Source organism: Dromiciops gliroides, chromosome 1, assembly GCF_019393635.1.
Source record: "Dromiciops gliroides isolate mDroGli1 chromosome 1, mDroGli1.pri, whole genome shotgun sequence".
In the NCBI taxonomy this organism is placed as follows: Eukaryota; Metazoa; Chordata; class Mammalia; order Microbiotheria; family Microbiotheriidae; genus Dromiciops; species Dromiciops gliroides.
Genome location: NC_057861.1, coordinates 93,291,289 through 93,309,731, shown reverse-complemented (window position 1 = coordinate 93,309,731; position 18,443 = coordinate 93,291,289). Strand labels below are relative to the sequence as shown.

Here is an 18,443-nt window from a genome sequence, read left to right as displayed (position 1 = left end):
TGTGTCCATGTCCATTATCTTCCTTATATGACTCCTCCATTCCAGAGATAAACTCCTTGATTAAGCTTTCTCCAAGTGTTTCCTCTACTTCCTGCCCTCTAACTTATGTGTGAACCCTCTGCAGTCTGGTTTCTGAATTCATTCAGATTGAAACTGCTCTCTTCACAATTACTAGTGATATTTTAATTGTCAGATAATGGCCTTCTTCAATAACCTTCTCCTTGATATACTCCTGTCTACTCTCCTCTATTGTTTCTTCTCCCACATGTATTATCACTCCTTCCTAATCTCCTTTCCTAGAGCTTCATCCAGGTCATGTGTTTCAACAAACTGTTGCAAAGCAAAAACATACCTGAACCACACCAGGATGCATTTAAAACTGGCTTTAAAGAGTTTTCCAAAAGCACAAGGGTTAACATATACACAAATGATTCCTTTAGACACATTATTTTCTTCTTGTTCTCCTGCTGCTTGGTATTAATAAATCATTATCTATTGGCTGTTTTTGTAAACTGTTTGGGTATCCCCAAAATCCTGGGTTATTTTCTCTTTTTTACACTAAACCATTTCACTTAGTGATCTCCTTGGCTCTTTGTTTCTTTTGGCTTCTTTATTTTCTTATTTTCCTTGATGTTGTTGACTTGACATTTCATTCATCCAGATGAATTTTGTTGTTAATTTTCCTAGCTCCATAAAGTTTAACTCTGTGCTTCCTTCAAAGTTATAGTTTCTTTGTTTCTCTTTTCTGATATTTAGAATTTTATTTTTGTTTTGCCTGATACTATATTAATTATTTTAATTTTTAGAAATCTAATACGTAGTACATTTTTCCTGTTACTCTTTTTTATTTTTATGGGTGTTTCTCCATATTGCTGGGTTTCTTTTGTTATCCATTCTGCTGCTGACTTTTGTTTTATTGTTTTATTTAATACTTTCACATTTATGCTTTTGTGTATGTGTGCAAATATATGTGTGTGTGTATATGTAGATAGATAGATAGATAGATAACCCCCCCTATAATTAAGTACTGTGGTTAATTTGGGGTAAGGTATTTTTCTTTGTCTGTTTGGTGTTTGTTTGTTTTGTGGGGCAATTAGGATTAAGTGATTACCCAGGGTCACACTGCTAGTAAGTGTCAAATTTCTGAGGCTGAATTTCAATTCAGGTCCTCCTGAATCCAAGGTTGGTGCTTTATTTAGCTGCCCCTGGGGTAAGGTATTTTGATATACTATTCTATTCCATAGATCATCTCCCCTTCCAATTTCTGGTGGCTTAATCTATCTCAGATTTTTTTGAATTAAATAAATTGTTTCTCTTTTATTCACCTATTCAGTTCATATGCATGCATGTGTATATGTATGTCTTTATGTATGTATGCATGTATATTTCTCCTTTTCCTTTAAAGTGAATAATTCAAAATCCTCCTTTTCCTTCACACTTCCATATTTTATTCCATTTTGTTATTTTAAGTGACTTTCTTTTTCTGAACCTTTTTCAAGTAATTTTCCTTTTTGTTGTTCTCATTCCTCTTGTTTTTTTTTATATTAAATTCAGAGAATCTCATTTTCTGAATCCTAGATTGTAGCTTTACTTGTTCCTCTTTATATGTCTGTTGTGGGGTTAAAACCTCTTAAGTACCAAATTTGAGCCCTCTATTCTATCCATTTTCTATGTTATTATCTTTGTGGTATTGTCCTCTCATGACAGTGCCATGTACTTAGATCATGAGGACTTTACTTCTCCCTCTCCCCCGACATACCCACCATGATTAATATTTCAGAAGTCATACCATTCTCTCTTTGGCTCATTGTCTCCTGAACTCCATATATTAGCTCAACCTAGGAGCTCAAATATCCCTTTGTTTAAACTTACTTATACCTAGATGCTACCCATGAAGACAGAGTACTCTCTTAGAAAAGGCAGCCATTAAATTCACAAATTTAACCTAAACTAAACTAAAAGTTCCTCACCTCCCTTCATGATTAGACAACACCTCCTTCATGTGAGTCCTCCTGGAAGAACACTCTTTATGGGTGTGAGCTGTGCTGAAGTGCCAGGATTCACTTTGCCCTGCTGTCTAGTGGAAGAGGCTGATCTATGAAATGTGAAATTCTCAAAGAAATTTAAAAAACTACTTGAAATCATTAGCAACTTTAGCAAAGTTGAAGGATACAAAAGCTCACATAAATCATCAGCATTTCTATATATAATTAGCAAAGTCCAGCATTAACAGATAGAAAGAAAAATTCCATTTAAAATAACTGTAGATTCTGGACTCAAACACTTGACACTTACTAGATATGTGATACTGGACAAGTCACTTAACCCTCAATGCCCTCCCCCCTACCCAAAACAAAAGAGAAAAGAGAAAATAACTGTAGACAATATGAAGTATTTGGGAGTCTGTCTGCCAAGGCAAACTCATGAACTATATGAACATAATTATAAAACATTTATCACACAAATAAAGTCAGATCTAAGCAATTGGAAAAAATATTAATTGTTCATGGGTAGGCTGAGCCAATATAATAAAAATGGCAATCCTAAGTTAATTTATTTACTTAGTAACATACGAATCAAACCATCAAAAATATATTATAGATTTAAAATGATAACAAAATTCATCTAGAAGAATAAAAGCTCAAGAATATCAAGGGAGTCAATGAAAATATTCAAAAGACGGTGGTCTAGCAGTACCAGATCTCAAACTGTATTATAAAGCGATAATAATCAAAACAATCTGGTACTGGCTAAGAAACAGAGCACTGGGTCTGTGGAATAGAATAGGTACAAATTATAGTAAATGACTAGTTTATTATTATTATTATTGTTTATGATAAACCCAAAGAGCCAAGGTTTTGGAACAAAACTCATTATTTGACAAAAATTTCTTGGAAAATTGAAAAACAGTAGGTTAGAAACTAGGTATAGACCAACATCTCCCATCATATGCTAAAATAAGGTCAAAATGGGTATATGATTTACACATAAAGGTTGATACCATAAGCAAATTAAGAGAGCATGGAATAGTTTATCTGTCAGATTAATGGATGAGTGAAGGATTTAGGACCAAAGAAGATAACAGAGAGCATTACAAAATGTAAAGTAGATTATTTTGATTATATAAAATTATTAAGTTTTTGCACAAACAAAACCCAGACAACCAAAATTGTTAGAAAGCAGAAAATGTGGAAAGAATTTTTGCAATAAATATCTCTGACAAAGGCCTCATTTCTCAAATATATAAAGAACTGACTGAAATTTATTAAAAAAAAAAAACAAGTCATTCCCTAATTGATAAATGGTCAAAGGATATAAACAGCCATTTTACAAAGAATTCACAGCTATATATACTCATATTTTAAACAATGTTCTAAATTACTATTGATCAGAAAAATACAAATTAAAACAACTCTTAGGTACCACCTCACACCTATTAAAGTGGCAAATATAATAAAAAGGAAAATATTGTATGTTGGAGGGGAGGGGATGTAGGAAAACTGGGATGTTAATCCATAGTTGGTGGAATTGTGAATTGATCCAACCATTCTGGAGCATAATTTGGAACTATGCCCAAAAGACTATCGAACTGTGCATCCACTTTAATCTAGCAATACCCCTGATAGGTTTATATCCCAAAGACATCCCTTCCCCCACAAAGAAAAAAAGACCTATTAGTACAAAAATAATTATAGTAGCTCTTTTTGTGGTAGCTAAGATGTGGAAATCAAAGGAAAGCCCATCATTTGGGGAATGGCTAAATAAGCTGTAGTATATGATAGTGATGGAATATTAATTTTCTATAAGAAAGACAAGCAGGACAATTTCAGAAAGGCCTGAAAAGACTTATTTGAACTAATGGAGAACCAGGAGAACTTTGTGCACAGTGACAACAATATTGTTGGATGAAGAACTGTGAATGACTTAACTATTCTCAGCAATACAGTGATCTAAGAAAATCCCCAAGGACTAATGATGAGGCATACCATCCACCTCCAAAGAAAGAACTGATATTGATTGAACACTGACTAAAGTATGCTATTTTTCACTTTCATTTTTTTCCCTTTTATTTGAGTCTTATATGAAATTATTAATATGGTAATATTTTACTAATTATACATGTATAACCCATATCTGATTGCTTACCACCTCAGAGAAGTGGGAGGCAAGCAAGGGAAAGTGGGATAGAATTTGGAACTCAAAACTTTAAATAAAAATATTTATTACTTTTTAAAATTCTTAATGCAGTATATGCATAATGCCAGAGTAAAGCATGAGAAGATCTAGGGCTGTTTGTTTAAATAATTATAAAATAAAGGAGTTCTACAAAGTTAGGCAGAATGGCATTTTTAGATTGGTTTCATTTTGCAAGTTATAGAACTTTTTCATTTCACTAGAAATTGTATTAATAACTTGTGATTCTATTTTACTATCTTGCAGATTCTTCATCAACTTCCTTTAATATGTGAAAAAGTGTTTTTTTTTAAGTCTTCTCCAACTAAAAATGAGGGTAAAAATGATTTGTTAAACCTTTCTTTTATTCAGGATTATAATGATGAAATCAGGCAAGCACAACTCCAAGAATTGACATACTTGAATGGTGGTTCCGAAAATGCAGATGTTCCTGTTGTTCGTGGAAAACCACCAATGCGGGCACGGGGAGTGCCAGCTCCTGCATTATCCAGGTTGGTGCTTCCAAATCTCATGTAATTTGAATTAATTTTATTTTATTGGATGCTTTTGATATTTAAGTACAATGCAATTCTAATAAAGATTTAAAATGTTTCCCTTGTTAATATTAACTTATATTGTCCCTGCCCTTTGCAATTGAAAATAATATGTTGATATAAAGTCCAGTTTGATTTCAGTTATCTTTTCTAGCTGTGGTGCATCTGTATTGGAGAATTTTTACAGCTTCTTCTACTTTTGTAGAACTCTAATTATCAGAAGGATGTTTTCCTTCTATCACACTTAACTTTTTCTCTTCATAACTTCAACCCATTATTCCTAGTTCTGTGCTTTGGGGGTGAGGCAGATATAGTCTAATCCCACTTTCATCATAACTTTTCAAATAGCTGAAAACAGCTATCATAATTCCCACTTCTCCACCTCCCTAACCTCCCCAACCCTTCCCCGCACCCCAGTCTCTTAGGTGTAATGGATAGAACTCTGAGCCTGTAGTCAGGAAGATCTGATTTCAGATTCAGCCTTAGATACTAACTCTGTGTTCCTGGGCAAGCCATTTCACCTTTGACTCATTATCTTCAAATGTAAAATGGGGACAACTATAGCACCTACCTCCCAGGGTTATTATGAGGATCCAATAAAAGAGTATTTGTAAAACACTTAGCAGTCCTTATTCCCTTCTCTTCCCTCTGTGGTTTAAGCATCTTCATTTCCTTCACAATCCCTTCACAAATCCTCATATGACTTGAACCTTCCTGGTTGTCGTCTTCTATATGCTTTCCAATATGTCCAATATGTCATATTTGGTAATATGTATCACAGGAATTGAACTGAATGAATGACTTATTGAATATTTTTTTAAAATATTAAATGTTTATTATATGCCAGACTCTGGGGATACAGATGCAAACGGAAAAGGTCTGTGCCCTCAAGGAATTTACATTGCTCTTCCTAGAGGCACTCACTTGTCAGAAAGATAGATCACAAACAGATGGTTAGGATAGCTGCTTTATACAATGGGAAGCATAGCCTAGCCTAGCTGGAGACTATCTAGACATCTTGGCCTTACTGAACATAGTATTGTATATGTAGTCTAAGTGGTACAGAAGGACTTGTTCTTTATTTCTGACATTAATCATTTTTTAAAATAATTTTTCATTATCTTTTGTTTTTACATTGCTAAATTTCCCTCTGTATCTCATCCTTTCCACTTCCCAGTGAGCCATTCTATGTAACAATTTCAAAATGAATAAAAAGGAAGGGAGAAAGAAAACAAAATTTGCAAAACCAATCAATATATTAAAAAAAAATGATAAGCAGTATTCCATACTGTAAGGGGCTAAAATCCTAACTAGTCTGTCTAAAATATCTAATGAGTGGTTGCCAATAAATTATAAGGTTTAGCAAGAGTTAGACTTTTAAGCATTTATTAAGGAGAATAAGAATTTGGTAAAGTGAGAGAGAAAGGCCTAGATTCATCTATCTATTAAAGGGAGAGAACATTCCTAGCTCCCTTCTCCACCGAGTCCTGAGGAAAGAGGACAAGAGAGCCAGCCTCACCCCCTCTTCCTCCCACAAGCAAATGTCACTTTCTAACGCCAAAGAAAAGCTGCATGGCCTTGCCTTCAGAGGCCTTCTCGTGGTAGAGCTTTCCTACAATAAGTCTCCAGCAGGTGGTGTCATTCCAATCTTTACAATACCTATCCTCTGTCTTCTTATTTTTTCTTCTTTAAGGATATTCTTGTTCTTTGCTATTGTTGTTTGTTGTTATTCATTCTTTCTTCTTAAAGTGAATTGTATTTAAGTGAGGTAGAGCTGAACAAAATCATCAGCCTCATTCTCTTCTCCCCAGTCATCATCTGAGGCAAGTGGTAAAACAAAAGTTAAAAAGATGGGTGATGACCTAGCATGCAGTGGGCAACCTTGGTCTTTTTAAACTAAGCTCCTTCCCAGGTCTCAGTTTTTCTGAGGTAAAGCCCATTCAGTGATTAAGGGCTAGAAAAGAATTGAGACAAAAGATGGCATAGTTTGTCATCACAAAAGAATCAGTCTGGGAGAGGGAGACCTGAATTTCTGGCCAGAACAAAAAACAATTGGTAGTTACACTTACTCTGAGACATCAAAACCAAAACAGTGAGCAAGAGAGGCTTGGGCTGATACCTATTATTGGTCAGTCAACGAAAGCAATTTATGTTTAAAGGAATAGTCAAGTAGCTCTATTTGAATCACAATAGGCTTTTCCAAACCCTGTTCTTTCAGAGCAATATTCCAAGAAATCATAAAGCTGTGCAATACAAAGGTTATTGTCCAAACTTTTTGGAAAAAAAAAGTGATAAATAGGAAACTAAAAAAAAAAATAATCTAGCCCCCACATCCCAAGGTATCTTACAAAATATAAGGGACCAAAAATTATATTCCTTTGACCAGAACACCCACACATAGGTATGACTCCCCACATGTACAGAGGGATTACATGTGATGAAGAAGAAGAGGAGATAAACCAACAAGGAAGATACTAATAACAGAAGGGAATATGGCCTTTAGATCAGATAAAAGAGCTTAGGCTTTTATAAATAACTATTTCAAGGCAAAGGAAAATGAACAAACAGCTGATGAAGCAAAGTACTTTTTAGATTACCAAGAGAACTTGGAACAACAACAAGATATTCTGAGATGGTTTGAAAGATAAATAAAATCGTGAAAGCAGAATTTATGGTCTTCAAAACAGATAATTGGCAGACTAGAAAGCTTGAATCCTGAGTAGCAAGTCTTACCCAATAAAGGAAAAGTAGAAATATTAGGAATGCTATTATGTAAAAGTGAAGAACAGTCTGGAACAAGAGAATGAGAAAAACAATATTATTAAAAGAAAATATGATCTCCATTCAAACAATATGTGTAAATCTTGAAACCAGGATGTGTAGAGACAAATTAAGGATTATATCCAAGGGGGAAAAAAAAAACACAACTCAAAAAACATAAACACTATAAAGCAAGAAATTTGCTTCCTTTACTTAGAACCCCAGTACAAAGTGGAAATAGCAAAAATCCACTGGTCACCTTCTGAAATAAACCCCAAAATGATACTACTAAAATGTCATAGCCAAAATCAGAGCTTCCAGGTCAAAGAAAAAATACTGTAATCAGACAGAAAGAAAAACTTCAAGTACTAACAGATTATGTTAAAGATCATACATGATTTAAAATCCACCACTATAAGGGAGTGGAAAACTTGAAAATGATATTCCAGAAAGCAAAGAATATGGGCTTAGAGTTAAGAACAATTTATCCAACAAAACCGAGTTTAATTCAACCAGGGAAAAAAGATCTTTAATAAAGTAGAAGACATCCAAGCATTCCTGATGAAAAGACCAGAACTTCTGGGAAACTTGGAGTGACAAGAAACATAAAAAAGGAAACATAAATGAACAATGATGAAGGATATACAAAGATGTATTTCTTATATCCAAATATGGGGAGATGATATATGTGTCTCCTATAAACCTTAATATCTTCAGGAGTCATATACATAAAGGAAACAATTAAAGAAAGCCTAAGAATCATTCTATCATGTCATGATGATCTTACATAAGAATGGAAAGAGACGCATCAGGGAATACTATGGAAAAGAAGGAAAATGAAGGTTAGGGGAAATTTATCAAATAATCAAGTAGACATCATCTACAAAAAAAGGAAATGGGGTGAGAGAGAAACTGACAGTTGAACCTCATTCTCATTTGAACTGGTGAAAAAAAGGGAAAATACTCTAGATACCCACTCAGTTGGGTACAGAAATACATTTTCCCTCAACAGTAAAGTAATAATAATAATAATACTGCAAAGTATAAATTATTAGTATATAGACACCAATTTGGGGTAAGCATATGTTAATTCATCAATATTAAACCAGTAAAGGATTGACCACTTCTTTGTCTAATTTCTCATGGTCCCAGGCCACATGTTAGAAAAGGCAGAAAGCTTCAGCATGCCAGTTAGCACAGAAAAGCCCCCAAAAGACCCATGTGGTCTCCCAGAGAGGAAGCATGTGGTCTCAAGGAGATCCACGAGAGAGATTATAGGAGAGACAGAGAGCTGAGAGGCCCAGAAGACACCCTCAGAAGCCTCCCGCTTAACATCTTCCAAGGGTTTTTATCCTCTCTTAATAGAGGTGGGCCTTATATATTGATCAAAGTTAATTGGGTCATTATACATCAAACAAATCTAATTGGTACGCATTATTCAAATCTATTGGTTGACAACTCGAAGATGATCAATATTATAATGAACTCTAGAGATGACATCAGATTACTTAATTCTTGGTAGGGAAAGGAATATTAAGCTTTTCCTTCCTCTCTCCCTGACTCCCAAGTCCCCAGCAAAGTCCATTATCTAGATGTGATTTAATCCATCTGTCTAGACAAATAATCCAGCTGTTGAGTAGACAAAGTAATCTATCTCCATTCCTTTTGTTTCCTTGGATTTGTCCCAGATGAGATTTTTTTTCCAGCAACAAACATTTATTTTATTTCCCATTTACATGTAAAGCTAGTATTCAACATTCATTTTCATAAGATTTAGAGTTCCAAATTTTTCTCCCTTTCCTCCCCCCTCCACAAGATCACAATCAGGTTATATATGTACAATCCACAAATGTTCTTTTTATCAGTTCTTTCTATAGGGGTGCATAGTAAGCTTTCTCATTAGTTCCTTGGGATTGTCTTGAATCATTGCACTTCTGAGAGTAGTTAAGTCACTCACAATTGCTCATTGAACAATACTGCTGTCACTACGCACAATGTCCTCCCAGCTCTGCTCACTTTACTATACATCAATGTTCATTATTCTTTCAAGGTTTTCAGGAGATCGTCCTGTTTGTCATTTCCTGTAGCACAAGACCATTCCACCACAATCATATAGCACGGCTTCTTCTGTCATTCCTCAATTGATGGACATTCCCTTGATTCACAATTCTTAGCCTATACCAATAGTTGCTATAAATATTTTTTGTACAATTTCCCCCCCTTTTCTCTTTTTCATGATTTCTGTTGTTAACTGTTTCCCTTCCATCCTATTCCCATCCCCATGATATTTATTCTATTATCCATCTTCTTTCATCCTATCACTCTTCAAAAGGGATTTGCTTCTGTCTGGCCCCTCCCCCACTCTGCCCTCCCTTCTTTTGCCCCTCTCTCTTTAGCCCCTTCCCCTCCAATTTTCCTGCAGGGTTAGAGAGATTACTCCACCCAATTGATTGTGTACATTATTCCCTCCTTGAGACAATTCTAATGAGATTGAAGTCTTTGAGCCAATTTTGATGAGTGTTAGGCTCATTTACTGCCCAAATTAAATAGATTACTCCACCCAGTTGGGTGTATCTGTTAGTCCCTCCTTGAGGCAGCTCTGATGAGTTTAAGGTCTTTGAGCCTTTTCTGATGAATGTAAAATTCATTTACTGCCCTGCTCCTCTCCTATCTCTTCCCCCCACTCCATAAGCCTTTTCCTGTTACTTTCATGTAGGATTTCACTTCTGCCCTTCCCCCTCCCCCAGTAAATTCCCTTCACCCCTCAATTTAACCCTAAAGATGTTATCAGCTAGCTTAGTGATGCAGTGGATAAATCATCATCCCTGGACCCAGGGGGATCCCAACCAAAACCTGGCCTCAGACACAAGATAGTAGCCCACTGTATGACCCCAGGTATGTCCCCCAGCTCCAACTTTTTTATGGTTCTCTAGGGTCTTGTATTTGAAAGTCAGATTTGCCATTCAGATGAGATTTGATGAAATTTCTTTAGGAGAACTGGACTTTCTGGTTGGGGGGAGGGGGGAAGAAAGGACTGAGAAAATGATCTTGAGTCCCCCCCAAAATTGCTTATTAATAACTATTTTCTCACAATAAACATTTATATAGTATTTCCTTGGGAAATAGGTATTATTATCCTCATTTTACAGGTGAGGAAACTGTGGTGAACAGGTTAAGTCTCTTGTCCAGGGCCACACAGTTGTGCCTGAGCCCAGATTTGAACTCTCAGTTCTTTTTGACTCCAGGCCCAGTGCTCTATCCACTAGGCCACCTAGCTGATCTATCTTTGACATCCTTAGATTGTATGACTAACAGTAAGTTTTCTTGGTAAATTTCATGACAGTGTACTCTCCTGATTATCCTCCTATCTATCTGACTACTCCTTTTCAGTCTCCTCTGCTGGATCTTTAAATGGTTATGCCTACTAACTCTGGGTTTACCCAATGTCCAGTCTCAGTACCTTTTATCTTCTTTTTCAATACTATCTTACTTGATGATCTCATCAGTTTCCATGGATGAGGTTATCATCCTTACCATGTAAGTGATTATCAGATCAATTTTTCCAGCACTAACCTCCCAACTCACCTCCAGTTTTTTATATACATTGGCTTTTTCTTCTGTGATCCTGCAAAAGTCACCTAACCCCTTCCTGCCTGGATTAAATGAGACAACATTTGTAAAGTATGTTTAAAAACGTAAAAGTGCTAAATAATGTTGTTATATTTATAGCATAATAATAGTATTAATTTTAGACACCTCAAATTGGGTGTCCCTTAGACATCTTAAACTCACTTTGTTCAAAACTCATTCATTTTCTTTTATTCTTGTTAATATTTGTTGGAACAAATTCACACTGATACTTTGTCATTGAGTTGTTTTCAGTGTGTCCAATTCTTTGTGAGCCCATTTGGAGTTTGCTTGGTAAAGATACTGGAGTAGTTTGCGATTTCCTGCTCCAGTTCATGTTATAGATGAGGAAAGTGAGGCAAGCAGTGTTAGGTAAATTGCCTAGGGTCACACAACTAAATAAGAGTAGGAGGGCAGATTTGAACTCTAGATATCTTCCTGACTCCAGGCCAGGCACTTTTTCCACTGTGCCACCTAGCTGCCCCAAGTGATAAATGAACAAGAAAAATGCTTCAAATAGATGGGTCAGAGATTTTCAATCTCTTCTGCTTATGACTGTATTTGTTAAGGTTGAAATTTATGAAAAATTGTTATAATTTCATTCTTTTAGATAATCATAGTGGTTGTTTTGCAAATAAAATAACAATTCCCACCATTGAAAGAGTGATAGAAATAAAATATATGGATATTTTATTTTATTTTTCTTTTCATTTTTCCCATTTCCCAGATAATCCAAATGCAATATAGTTGACCCCAAAAAGAATTTCTTAGTTGATGAATCTTAAAGAAAAACTGAGAGAAATGCCTATCCTTACTAACATTTATAATCACTCTTTTTAAAAAATGTTATGCTATTAGAAAAAATCTCAGGATGATGACAGTTTCTTTCAATTACTCCTTCCTGTGATATCCCAAGTGCAACTTGCAGGGTTGTGTTTTGAAATTACAATATTATCTTTACTTGCCTTGATCTGGGTGTGAATGTGTAAATATCTTTGCTTTTTTTCTGATAATATAGTAAGAGTAATGTGCATTTAGAATTAAAAAGGCAAGGGTCAGATTGTCAAGTATTACAAATGACATGCTAGGGAGTTTATTTTATTTCAAAATTAGCAATAGGGAAGAGAAGGGAATAATCCATAACACCTACTATGTGCCAGGCACTGAGAAAAAATAATTATCTTCCCTCAAGTAACTAACATTCTGTTGGGAGAAACAACATGCAAATAACTGTGTACATACAATATACACATATACACAGAGAAAATTGGAGGTAATCACAGAGGGAAGGGCACTAACACTGAGTAAGGGGAACCAATAAAAATTTCTTGAACAAATTAGACTTGACCTGAGACTTTTCAAAATCTTGGGAATCCAAGAGCCAGAGGATAGGAGAAAGAGCATTTCACATATAGTAGACCAACACTACAAATGCATGAAGTCAATATATAGAGTTTTCTGTGCAAAAAAAGAGCATGGGGGTAAGTATCGGTATGCTTCTTAGATGGTAGTAAAGTGTAAGAAGACTGATAAGAAAGGATGAGATTGTGAAGGACTATTAAAGACTAAAATAGTGTTCCAAGGATAGGAACAAATAGTTCTCAAAAAAGTAACTACAAACTCTTTACAACTATAAGAAAGAAAGCACCAAATCATTATTAATAAGAGAATTTCAAATTAAAATAACCCTAAAGATTCTTCTCATACCCTGCAAATTGGAACACTGGATGACAGAAGATGAAAATAATCAATATTGAAGAGGTTGTCGGGATATTTGCAATATTGGTGGAGCTGTGAATTAGTACAATGTTTTTTTACAGGAAAGCAACTGAAATGATGCCAATAGTGAGCAAATGCCCATGCCCTTTGACCAGAGCAAGTCAGTCAACAAACATTTATTAAGTGCCTGCCACGTGCCAAGAATCATTCCAAGCTCTGATTATATAAGGAAAGGCAAATATAGTCCCTTATTTAAGGAGTTCATGGTTGAATTCAGAAGACAACATGTAAGCAATTAGTACAAAAAAGCTTCATACAAGAGAAACTGTAAATAATTAACAGAGGAAAAACACTAGCATGAAGGGGGTTTGTGAAAGGCTCCTTGCATAAGGTAGGATTTTAGCTGGGACTTGAAGAAAGGAGGCAGAAATGAGAGGCAGAACGTTGTGGGCTTGAGAGATAACTAGTGAAAATGCCTTTAGGGGAACAGCAAAGAGATTCAGTGTTACTAGAACACAGAGTATATAGTAGTTAGGGAGGTGCCATGGAAGGTGGGAGTAAGACGTAAAAAGATTGGAATGCTGGAGGAGAGTTAGTTATGAAGAGCTTTAAATACAAACAGGATTTTATATTTGATCCTGAAGGTGAAAAGAAGTCACTAGAGTTGGACAAGGGTCTGATATGGTCAGACCTGCATTTTGGGAGGATTATTTTGACAGTTGAGAGGAGGAAAAACTGGAAGTAAGAGAGATTTATGGCAAGGGAACCAACCAGAAGTCTGCTTCAGTAGACTAGGTCTGAGAAGATGAGGCCCTGTACCAGGGTTATGACAAGGTCAGAGGAGAGAAGAGGGCCTACACAGATGTTATGAGAGTAAAGTCACAAGGATGAAGTAACCAACTGGATTGGTGGAAGAGAAGGTGAGGAGATTGTGGAGTCAAAAGTGACAACTAAGTTGAGAGTCTAGGTGACGAGTATGAGGGTATACACTTAATAGTAAGAAGGAAGTTAGGAAAAAGGGAGACTTCAAAGGGAAAGACAAGTTGAGGTTTGGTCATATTGAATTTAAGATGTCTACCGGACATCCAGTTCAAGATTTTCAATAGGGAGTTGGATATGCAGATAGTTAGGGTCTTAATAAGTATATTTGAAAATCATTAGCATATATGTGATAATTGAAACCATGAAACCTGATGTATCACTAAGTCAAGTAATATAAAAAGAGTTAGATAAAAGGGCCCATTGAGACACCCATGGTTATTGAGTGCTAACTGGAGTAAGAACTAAGAAAGGATTCTGAGGAGTGAATGGATAGGTAGAAGAAGAAACAGGAGAAAGGAGTGTTCCAAAAACCTATTGAGAGAAGCATATTAAAGAAAGGAGAGATGTCAAAAAGGAAGAAGACTGAGAAAAGGCCGTTGGATTTGGTGATTAAGAAATCATGGGTAACTGGGAAAAGCAGTAATAGTTAAATGATGAGGTCAGAAGCAAGACAATAAAGAGTTAAGAAAATAAAAGGAAAGTGGAAAGTGTACTTATTATCCTAGAGAGCCTTCCCAAGGAATTTAGCCACAAAAGGAAGAAGAAATGGGACAATAGGTGGTGGGGATGAGTTTTTTTTAAGGATTAGTATGATATGGCCATATTTTTAGGTGTCAGGGAGCAGCCAAAGATAAGAAGAGATTGAAAATGAGCGAGCAAGTAAGCATGATTAAGGGGGCAATCTTTTGGAGAAAATGGGATGGGATTTCATTCAAATTTCGTTTTGTTATATTTCATTTCAATTTCATGATGTCCCTGCTTCTCATTATTGGAGATAATCAAATTGACTATAGTAGCACCAAAAAATTAGAATTTGTAATGGTTCACTGTAGGCTGGTTGGTGTAGTTGATATGTGATGATAAATCTACTTTTTGTTGAGGAACTTGACTGTTTTAATTCTATCATTTAAGGTGTATTATTAGCCAGAAACACTCAGTAAAAGCCATGTAAAAGTCATATGACTTAATTTACCAGTAGATTTCCCATAGTGAAGTAACCATGTAAGATTTATTTACTGCTGCATAAGCTTGACAGTTATTGTAGGATTATTTCTTAATTGTTTCAGTTTTATTTCTTCAAATTGCTTTTATAAAAGATGTGAAAAATTGTGCCAGAGACCAGAGTTTATAGGTAAATATGCTAGAAGTCATAATAAATTAAGATTTCTATCCCAAGAGTATTTTGCTAGCATTATCCCAGATTTGGCAAGGTAAACTTGTGAGTTATGAACCAGTCTCTTCATCCTAGTCTTTACCACAGTGCCACATCCATCCTCCTAAGGAATTGCTTCAATTGTGTGCTCTCCAAGACATTTCCTTTCCCTGCCAGATAAAGCACAAGTTGCATAGCTTGACATTCAGGGCCTTTTGTAATTTTTCCTAAGACAAACTTTGCCATCCTAATCTTACTTTCCCAGCATAAAAACACTTCTTAAATTGTGCTCAGAGAAAGTCATACTTGATATAATGTAAATAGAGGTTTTATGACAATTTTAACCCAGGGTTGGTTTCTTTTTAAAATATTATATATGAAATCACTTTACTATAACAGATTAAATTCCTAGATTTGAAGAAAAAACCTCTCACTTCTGATCCCAATTTCTAAGCATAGGCAGCAGTTGACATCTCTGGACCTCAAATTCTTCATCTTTTAATGAGAGGGATTGATTAGATGAACGTTTAATCAGCAAACATTTATTAAGTGCCTCTATTGAACCAGGTACTAGTGATCCGCAAGTTTATATTGAGGCCAAATTATTTTAAGAGCTTTCAGAACCACATAGGAGTGTTTACATCCTTGTCTTAGCAACAACAGTGAGTGACTGGGGATTGACTTGGTCAGTCCTCTGCTTTTGGAAAATGATAGGAGAATGAAGACCACAATGGGAAGTCTTCAAGTGGATACTGGCTATCCATTTGTTGGGGACACTGTTAGGCTCTGGTTCTATGACAATTTAATGCATATTAACTGTTTAATTTTACTAGGAAAGGGGTAAAGGGAAGGGAACAAACATTTGTCATATGTCTGCTTTGTGCCAGCCACTAGACTATGTACTTTACAAATATCATGATATTTGATTCTCACAACAATCCTGTAGGGCAGGTGTTTTTTTTTTTCTTTTCCCCAGGGCAATGAGGGTTAAGTGACTTGCTTAGGTTCAACACTGCTAGTAAGTGTCCAGTGTTTGAGGCCAGATTTGAACTCAGATCCTCCTGAATCCAGGGCCAGTGCTTTATCCACTGCTCCACCTAGATGCCCCCAGGTGCTGGGGTTTTTTTTTTTGTTTGTTTGTTTTGTTTTGTTTTGTAGTTGAAGATACTGTGACAAAAAGAGGTTAAGTGTCTTGCCCAAGATTATACAGTAAGTGTATCTAAGGCTGAATTTGAACTCAGATCTTCCTGACTCTAAGCTACCTAGATGTTTCATTGTTATCATTATTTTTAGAATTCTTATGCCCATTATTTTCTTGGCAAAATACTAAAAATTATTTTCTGCTCCATAATTTGGGTAAGTCATGGGACCTGTGCATGTCATCACACTTATCTGTAAAATAGGATATTTTAAAGATTTTGATTTTTAAATGTTTTTAAATGTCAAATGAAAGGTGTGGAGCAGCTCAGTATTCCTTTTATATATTTTAAAAAATGTTTGAGCAGTAATACTGGCTAAGAATAAGGAATAATGGAGAATAATATGCTAACATAAAATTCTGTTATATTTTGGTGTGTTCAGTTAGATTCTAGAAATGAAAATTGGGATGGAGCCAAACAGCTGAATTGATCACAAGAAAAATGCCTATCAGATGAAATTGAAAATAATAATAAAAAAGGAATTTATTTTTTAATTGAAAATTCTTTTCACGTTTATCAGGGATACAAACCCTCAACGGGCACCTGCCCTCATGAAATCCATATTCTCATAACTAATTAGAACCCCCTTTGGAGGAAGTGAGCAAAAGAGAAAGACAGGTGAAAGTTAAATCAGTATTGTTTTGTGCAAGTCACTTTATTGGGACCTAAGTGGTAATAGTTTTTGGGTACAGATTATGAAAAGGTCAAATAACCAAAATACGCTTGCACTGAAAGACAGGGGGAGTGGCACCCACAGTTCCCAGATGTGGGGGAAGCCAGGTGTGGCTTAGCTCTAGTTGTAATGTCTACAAGAGTGTGCTTGTGAAAAAGATATTCTGCCATGCCAGAATTGGGCTAGGGGACCCATTTTGCACATGTTGGTTATGTGATCACCCTGTTGTTTGATGGACTTTCTTGTTTGTCCAGGTAGTGGGTATTGATGAGATCACATAAATGGGGGTTGGGAAAGTTAAATCAGTTTTGAAACATTTTGTGAATTATTGCATAAAGCACAATGTAGAAGAATGTTTAGTGATTATCTGTGTTCATTTGTGCACGTAGGATCTTTGTTCCCCACTAGCCTAAATCATCTTATTCCCATATGTGATTCATATCTTGATCAGGGTCAATTTAATAAAATTGAACTAGCAGTTTATCACGATGTAGCATCTAATTGGATGTGTGTAGAGGGAGAGAGACACTGTGATGTCATAGGTAGAAGGCTAGACTGACATCAAGAAGACTTGGGTTCAAATCTTGCCTTCAGCTCTGAATAAGCTATGTAATTTTAGACTTGTCATTTAACTTTGAACCTTTTTTTCCTGAGAATAATATTTAGTACCTACTTTAAAGTTTTGTGATGCTTTTAATAATATATGTAAAACACTATGCAAACTTAGAAAGTACATGAATGTAAAACTATTATATGTATGCTTCGTGTATTTAATTAAGTTCTCAGTATGCAACAAGAAAAACAAGGTGGCACTGCTCATGAGGAGCACAGGTGCTGTTAGAGAGACAATTCCTAGAAGAGGTTTCAGCTTACAAATCAGACAGAAAGGCCCACTGGTCCTGAGGGGGCAGAAATAAGGCAGAAGGATGATGAAAGTGCATCATCTTTGCTGTCACCTCCAGTGATAAAATAGCATCCGTTGCTGATGTTCACTCTTTCACTATCAGTCTCTAACAGTGCAGGGAAGTTGCTTACAAGGATTTCTTTTTCTAGAATAGCTGTTTTGCCAGTTGCATCTCTACAGAGGCTTTTCCCTTTATGATGGCATTGGGGATCCAACTGGATGGCAGGGCCGGTGGTCTGGACCTTATTGCTCTTCAGTTTTCCTGGGGAATAAGGAATCCCTTATCCCATAAGGGTTGTTCCTTTCTGTGATACTTATAGAGATAGAGCTTGAGACAGAAGGAAGAGGCAGTAATTTTGTTGTCCCTAACCATTGATGGGAGCTGGTAATGACTTGCTATTGGAAGCGACAGACCCCTTATCCACAAGGGTTCCTTCCCTCTGGGAGGAAGGGTCTGGTGGCTGAAGTGGAAGCCCCTTTTATCCCAGGACTTTTGGCCTCCGGCTTCTGGGGTTTTTTTCTCCTGGGTTCTGAAAGTAAGTGACTGTTGAGGCAGTGGGATTTGAGGTAGTGCATGTTTGGTGCATGCCTCCTCTTACCTTACTTTCTGCGCATATTGCTGCTTGAACTTAGCTGGATA

The 18,443-nt window shown here is 35.9% G+C and overlaps 1 protein-coding gene across 2 annotated transcripts in view; it reads left to right on the top strand.

Moving 5' to 3' along the window:
* KHDRBS3 (KH RNA binding domain containing, signal transduction associated 3) overlaps positions 1-18,443 on the top strand; it is a 278,529-nt gene that overhangs the window by 153,517 nt on the left and 106,569 nt on the right. For both annotated transcript variants that reach the window (XM_043979875.1, XM_043979876.1), the window contains one exon: positions 4,546-4,685. In XM_043979875.1, coding sequence (XP_043835810.1) covers positions 4,546-4,685 — 140 coding nt within the window. The remainder of the gene's footprint in view (positions 1-4,545; positions 4,686-18,443) is intronic.